Source organism: Halyomorpha halys, unplaced genomic scaffold (assembly GCF_000696795.3).
Source record: "Halyomorpha halys isolate HHAL.00 unplaced genomic scaffold, Hhal_1.1 Scaffold372.1, whole genome shotgun sequence".
Taxonomy (NCBI): Eukaryota; Metazoa; Arthropoda; class Insecta; order Hemiptera; family Pentatomidae; genus Halyomorpha; species Halyomorpha halys.
In genome coordinates, this window is record NW_027116001.1 from 339,370 (window position 1) to 347,647 (window position 8,278).

Sequence of the window (8,278 nt, forward strand, 5' to 3'; positions counted from 1 at the left end):
AGTAAATTGTAGGGAGACAAACAATTTTTCAAAAATTGACACCTTCCCGTTTTCACAGATTACTCGCTTTATTCCCTCTTAAAAAAAAAAAAAAAAATCGTAGACTGGAAGTGTCAAAGGAAGAGGAAGCATTTAGTAAGACGGAAAAATAGAAAGAAAATGTATACGAATCATTATCAATAACAATGAGTGAAACGGCGTCTATTAATTAAGGAAAAATATTCACGTGCTTTAAATTCATCGTGGAAGTCTTCATTTTTTTAAAGCTCATTATGAGCTTATAGCTGGCTTAATTTAATTATTATTTTAAAATAAAAACAATATGAAAAAAAAATCTGTACCACTACAAACCACGAAGGATTCAGCAAGTACGGTTTCTTGAACAACGGTTGCAATTACATTTGACAGTAATTAGCAATTGCAATTACTTTGGTTCAACTTGTCATTGTAATTATCAAGAGGCGGTCATTGTTACAATTACAGTCATCAACTGGTTGATATTACTAATCAAAATTTAATTTGATTAGTTTTAAATTAAAGAAATAGTCAGGGTTGAGCAAAATGAAATGCTTGTAAAAAATAGATGTTCCTGATATCTAGTATGTGATGATTAAACAACTTTTCTGGTGATAACTTCTATCAACACTCACAAAGAGAAGTCGAAAGCTTTGCAATTTTTAATTTTCATTTTAAAACCATTTTCGTCCGTAATGTAAAGAAATCGCTTTTGTAGATATAAGATTTTACTTATGAATGTTCTACAAATTTCTTGTTTTTTTCGTTTTGTCTTTTGTAATACGGGAGTACGTACACCTTCCCCTTTTTTTTTCCAATAGGAAAATTATGCTATATTTTTATTAAAGTATAAATAAATTTACAATATACAAATATTTTTTCAGAACTTCTGTTGTAAAAGAAAAACATAAATTGCCTCACTATCAGATGACATAAAGATATTAATGATGATGAGATCAATCTAATAGGCTTTCCAGAAAATAATCTCTTGCTAATAGATCTGTGACGAAGAAAATCAACAAATATAAATTATGCCTACTCAATAACTGCAACACTTAACGTTATTAGGCTAAAAGAAAAAAACTCTTTATTTCATCTAATAGCCGCTCAAAAAAGAACAAAGTTTGTAGCAATTTTCACCGTCTTAGAAACTAAATTTCCGGGTTCTACCTGTTGAAACGTTTATAATTAATGCGATCTGTTAGGGCAGTTTTGCTCCGTATCCAAAATAGTTATGTCGATTACCGTATCAGAGTAATTTGGAGGAAAGTTTTTCAACGCAGCATTAACGCAATCAAGGCGTCTTTCTGTTCAGGATTATTCATGAACTGAAGCGAACAAGAATATCAAACGACCCTGATGGAGTTCAAAGTTAATACTGGGGGAGAAAGTTTTAGTAATTAATGCGTGATGAATCACCGGTAGGTATCTTGCATAAGAAAGAGAGCAGCAAAGCCCGTTATGAACGGACTGCTTGTGGCATACCAAGCGCAATCCACAGCTTTGAACTCGGTGGTACTCTTATTCGAAAAAAAAATTATTGAGAAACGGAATTCTTTTTAGAATTTATAACACTTTTGAATTTTTCTGAAATATATAGTTCATATAGGTCAAAATAAGTGGGTTCTCAAAATTATTACTACTTAAGTTCAAGGCGAAATCATCCATAAAGACCTAAATGTTCCTTAGGTAACCGATCTAGCCCGAACAAGATATCATTCCTTCGATCGTAGACTCCCTAACCACCCAAATCCACTAGTTTCTAACCTTACTTCCTCATCCATTCCTGAAAATCCTCCGAGGCGCCAGAAAAGAAGATGGCCTCGGGACCTTCTAATGTAAAAACGTTACTACAGTGCTACAAATGGGTAGTTTCTCTACACGCTTGTATCACTCCATTATAAACTTACAGCAAATTTACTAAATGTCTTATTATGTACAGTTGTAAATCTCAATAAAGAAAAAAAAAAAAAGTTCAAGGCAGTGTTTTGCTTTGTTCCAAAGACCTCAATCATTTTTTTTCCTGAAACAATAGGTATTTTAAATAAATAATTATGTCATTTTAGGTTGGCATTTATCGACTTGGTACTTATCAGATCAATGAAACATTTTAGTAATTCTAATTTTAAATTCGAACAACTTATGGAAATTTATTTATGCTAATGTTTTTTTATCTTTGAATTTTAATATATTTTATGTAATTTTTAACTTTTACCGTAATTTTAGAATAATTATAATTTGTTTATTTGGCGCATCTTTTCCAGGAGAAGGTTATAGTTTAGTTTCTATGACGAGGTGTTCGGAGCTGGGACACCAATTATTTTTGAGTATATGTTTTTGTATTGTAATTGTTTTATCCTGTGTAAGTCTCTTAGCTGTATAATGTATATTTTTCTGGTGTAAAACAGTGCTCTGACGATGTCTGAATGGACAAACATTTGGCAAAATTAATAAATTATTTTTTGAGACTTCAATGGCTTTTCTGGGTATTTAGAACGAAATATAAATAGTAAAGCATACCCGAAATATTACCATAGACTGCTGACCGATGGCCAAATGCATCTTCATGATGGCCAACGCAATTTCCTGGCTGACCTATTCTGACAGCCCAGTTCAGTAACAACTGAGCGTGGTTACCGTTGCCAACATGACATATTACCATTGGCTTACATATGAATGGTTAATGTTTCCATATCATGCATGATGTCTTTACTACAAACTTAAACTTACAGCTACATCAAAACATGTCTCTAATATTTTATATCTATTTACAATAAAAGCAATTTGTTTTATTTTGTATACGTTTTTCGTATTCGTAGTTCTTAGTTAAAATTAGCTGAATAACGTGGATGGTAATGCGCTGAAACCGTTTCTAAAAATAAGTGAAACTGAAGAGTGTTTACCACGATGAGGTTAGATAACTGAATTTGCATAGTCTCTTTGAGGAAATAATTTTAATGATCTCACTTTCACTACCAAGATAATCTCGCATTATAAGTCAGATTGTAATCTGAGGAGAATAGAATATTTTTTTAGGCTAAGAGGATTATAGTAACTAATTTGAAAGACAAAAATGAATTTCATGGATCGTTCTATAATAAATAATAGAAGAATGTTAAATAATTTTAAGTACAAGAAACAAAAAATGTTAACTTAATATAAAAACATTGAGTAATCAAAAAAGATGAAAAAATATTAACCTGTTTTGCGTGCATACTTTCTCAACAACATATTGAGTTAAGGATCATTCCTTTTTTATAATCTCTTTTTTATTTTAACCAATGCAAAGTAATTTGCAAAAACTTATACCAATCCTGCTCAAAAAGCTGTTTAAAATCACAATTTTTTTTTTACCGGAAGAAGATAGTTGGCCGTATGAACTAGATTGTAGAAAGATCTTTAAGGTCTGTAAGGAAGTCTAGGTGGCGGTCAATACAATATGTGCGTGTATATATATATATATATATAGTGCGTGTATATATGTATATATATATATATGCATATTTTCAGTATGCAGTTCATTATCTAATATTGTAATTTATACAAATTTCTCGAAACCTGTTTTGGAGTAATTAGAAATATATTATATCAATCTTCTTGGACATTTAATCTTCTACGAAATTGGATATAATGCGATTTGTGGGAAACTGCATTTTTTAACTTTCCCGTATTTAACTATGGCGTTTTCTTGACATTATCATTAATGATGTCAGTAGATGTTCTGAATTTTGTTAAATTTCACCTATGAAACTTGCAAGAAATTTAACGATCCTTAAAGTTGGTAATAACACCGTTCAGTTTAAGATGCACTGAAAAACGAAAAAAAGTTGATGAAGAAAAACGAAAAGATGTATTTTTTTCTTAGCGATTTTAACTATATGAAATATCTGAGATTCAGATATAAACCTGGGCTATTATAGGATAACCCGTAGAGGCTTCAAAGAGAACTCAATTTCGATATAATGTTCGTTATAACAAAAACAAATTTGGGAAAGTCTCTACGGTTTATCCTTTGTGGTTGCCATCTAATCACTCAAACATGCTTGAAATAAAGGATTTAGACGAGATATTTTTGGATAAATGATTTACTTCAATAAACGATTACTATAGCAGAACTTACCACAACAGTGCTTGCCGAAGTCCAATCTGACGAGTTGAACCATATAAGGTTCCAGTAGGTTCACATACCACCATGGGATCCTTTCCGGTCGTGTCAGGGTGCATGTTTCAGGATTGAAGAAGGAGCTGGTACTACCGTCGATGGCTTTCTGGGGAACTCCACCGCCTTCCGAACTGATCTGCATAGGAGCCTTTCCTGCAGCCACGTTTAGTACTGAAAATAACAAAAATAATGGTCATGAACGGTAGTCATTATAGATAATGTGTTATTGATTGGCTAAATATATTAAAATCAAGATGGTCTGTTTTTGCAAGCGAATAATTGGTTAATATCAATCCAGTGTTTATTTTCTTTGGGCCTTCTTATATTAAAATAGATTCTCCTACTCATATTAAAATAAATTAGTGAAAATACATCAAGAATAATGTTTTTAATTATTACTATAAACAAAAAAAATCTAAGGCCGGCTCAGCGATTCTCGTTTTGTCACTCCTCGTATTTCTTTTTTTGCCGATTATACTTTGGTCATGAACTTCTAACAAACAAATGATAAAGAAAAAGGATCACCACCCAGGATACAATTGTGAGATTTTCCGAACAATTAGAGGCTTTTTTTTTATCCTGGAGTTATTTCCTTTTCCCGATAAGTCCGTTATAGAGTCCCGTTTTCCACCGCCCAGTTCATCTCCAGACTGTCTTCTTCATGTCAAGGATCTGTTCCAGAGTCGAGTCAATGCCCAACCACACCAAGTGCTGATGCAATGTTCTCTAACGAGATGACTTTAGCAAATAGATATTTAAATACTAATTTTTGTTGTTGTTATTTTCCTTGGTTTAAATCATTATTTTTAATTTTTAGAGGTTGGGTCGCCGGTTGTGGAAAATTAACTCTAAATAGAATATTTAACCTGATTATTCATTACATATATTTATAGACAACAATAACGCTATTATTAAGAAAATTGGAATCCTGAAAAATGAGTATACCTTCATTAAACAAATACCTACCTGAATTTTTTTCCCTGAACACTTGGTAACATTCAGATATGTTATTAGAACTAAATAATATACTAAATGTAATACTAAATTATATTCTCATGCGGTGGGGTCCACTTTTTTTCCTTATATCATTATTTATGGCTTGTTAACAATGACATTTTTTCTTACCCCTTTTATTAAATAGATAAATAACAGAATTAATATATATCTAATTATATAGATATGTATTTAGTGCCCTTCCTTTGCCACATGGCATTATAAGGGGTTGGGGCTGGGTCCGCTGAAGGCGGCGGTAACAATATTGGCCCAGGAGGCGCTGGCCAATGGGTACAAAGAACGGGGAGGGCCGCACCACTGAGGGGAAATGGCATTTTTTTCTAGAGCGACCGGCATTTATCATCACAGATCATCCTTCATTGTGGGAAACTATTCATGAAATGTTTCAGCATTGAAATCACCTCATTGGGACACTGCTTTCTCTCTGTTTTCAGGAGCAGCTGCATGAAGCCCCATAAGTAATACTCACAAGCAGATTTAGATATTTGTAAGAACATTTCAGACTGTCTTATTTTTCTGTTTTGTGAGAACTATCCTAATGAAGAAAGCTTTCTGCATATCTCTCTATACTTAAACACAAATAGATATCGTTGCTTTGTTTGAATAGTGGTACATCTACCAAAAAAAAAATTATTTTATTTTGATGTATTATCGTATATAAGGGTTTCTTTGTCAACTGTGGTGTCTCTATAGACTGTATTAAAGCTAGTAGAGGTATCTAATAGTAACCACAGTCTACGTTATAATTTATAGAATGCATTAAACACAAAATATTTTTTTTTTTGTCGAATGTGGCACTATTCAAGTAATGCAACGCCATATAAAAATAAAATCGTGTTTTTTCGGTAATGCTATACATTCTTAATGGTGTTACTTTATATTTTGTGATCTAAAAACTACTATTCGCTTTGTTATCACACCAAAAGATAACATTAGAAAAACATACATTAAAAATAAATAAATTAATGTCCACCCAAGATCCAGATTGTTAATATTTATTTTATTTTAGCATGAATTTTATGAATAAATATTAAAAATCATTTATCAGGTGAGGTAGAATACTATTTCTTCCGATAACCGTATTGCGTTTTCAACGATCAGTTGACAGTGTTATAAGTCGAAAATCAGATAACATAATATTCTTGTTTTTGACCATTATAAATAATGGATTAACATTAACTTACGATCAATACCAAGTTGTAATATAAGCCAACTGACTATAAGAGCCGCTAGGAATTGAAGATGGCAACCTATTTCCAGAGCCCAAACAGGCTAGCCCAACACTCCCTAGAAATGCTAATGAAAAACGGATCTCGGTGACGCCCGCTCTCACCTCCCCAAATCTAACGGTCTGTCTTCTCTTATCGCCTCCTTGGTATGTCCCGAGGGACTTCTTCCTTCCTTACATACAGATAATTACAAATAATTAACACTTACAACAATACTAATTGCTGATCATATAATAAATAAAGTATAAATATTATGGTTCCGTTCGAGGTAGCAACAGCGTAATCCGCCTTAGCGTTCTGTCCTGAATCTGCTATGACCTAGTTCTTGGAGGTCAGATTTTATACTGTACCTCCAGTTAATACTGGAACGATTCCAAAAACTCTTCTGATACGGATTCTTCTTTGATAATGTTTTTGAAGATCGTGTTATTTTTGACGCTTAGATTTTTTTATATAGTATTTTAATCGAAGTACTTTCAATATTTTGAGATGCCAGCGGTGGCCTAGCGTTTCGGAGCAGAAAGCGGAATTCCTCCATGCCTGATTGGATTGGCATCTATTTCGTGGTAAACCTCTCGATCTTCCCGCTTCCATACCCTTTTGGAAAATATTTTAGAAACAGAATCAGCCCGTGTTATTCGTGTATATTAGGTTCGTAAGCAGTGATGCTATCTTCTACACTACATATACAACCAGCGAATAGATTCTATCCTGTTAAAATATTTTCATGAAATCAGGAATCTTCTATATTATCCTAAAAAAAATAAATACGGAATTCAGGTTACGGTAGAACGTATAAGGCACCCTTCTCAATTTAATATGTACTCCACCTGCCCGAAAAATGTTTAATAACACAATACTGAAAAGATGTCCTTGCGGAAGTTAATTCTTTTCCCGTCAAACGGCAACTTTCTTTTAGCTCTGGATCATCAATTATTCTGGGAGCTACAGTGGTATGGTAAAAAGAAATTCATACATTTCGATTATATAAAATCAGATATTGATACAAAGGTTTTCTTCATGTTGTAATTTTCAATTTTGTATAAAGGAGTAGTACTTAGTTTGAAGATGGTGAGATTCGTTTGTTACTTCATTGTTGCACTAGGCATAGAATCCTCACTTCTTTGATGCTCTAATAGTATCAATGGGAGTTGAGTTAATAAACTTGCTACTTTCCAATGGGGGTAGCACACCCGCACAAAATGAACAGAAAAACGAATATTTCAGCAGGTTGTCAACATGACACCATAGTTTCTATGTTTAATATCGCTATTTCAAGGTAAAAATAAATATTAATTTTACTTTACTCATAGTAAAGTATTACAAGTACTAGAACAATTTGATGACTTATATAAATATCAACAAAAATTGTTTTAAAATAACCCCCTTTTTCAAATAAACAAATATTTTTATTTTATATTCCCATTTTTGTTTTAAAGATGTATAAACTTTTTTTTGTTTTAGTACATCTTACGTACTCCCTTTTTTCCCTGAATACATATGTATATGGTCAGAACATTATTCCAACAGCCTGTTTCATATTTTAATTAGTTTCAGATAATGATTTTTAATTGTAGAATGGATCGAAGATCCATTTATTAAACCAGTGTATTCAAACTGACAAAGACTAAAATATTCTGTCAAGAAATGATTTTGTGTTCTGAACCGGGTTCGTTTGGCACGAGGAACCCTTTATGATAATTCCTTTTTAAAAAGTTGTAGGAAAAGATTTTATACTAAAGTTATACAAATTTTTATAATTCCAGAATTGAATATTTATAAAGGCAATTCCGTCGACTAAACGCATAACCAATCACTATTAGAGCTGTTTAAGTGGCAATTTATCATTTACTAATGA

At 32.3% G+C, this 8,278-nt stretch overlaps 1 protein-coding gene across 2 annotated transcripts in view; it reads right to left on the reverse strand.

Annotated features, from left to right (window-relative positions):
- Positions 1-8,278, reverse strand: part of LOC106681874 (uncharacterized) — a 176,829-nt gene that overhangs the window by 31,321 nt on the left and 137,230 nt on the right. For both annotated transcript variants that reach the window (XR_010844997.1, XM_014422420.3), the window contains exon 3: positions 4,136-4,348. Coding sequence is in view for 1 of the 2 variants with exons in the window: in XM_014422420.3 (XP_014277906.1) it covers positions 4,136-4,348 (213 nt within the window). In the remaining variant the exon portion in view is untranslated. The remainder of the gene's footprint in view (positions 1-4,135; positions 4,349-8,278) is intronic.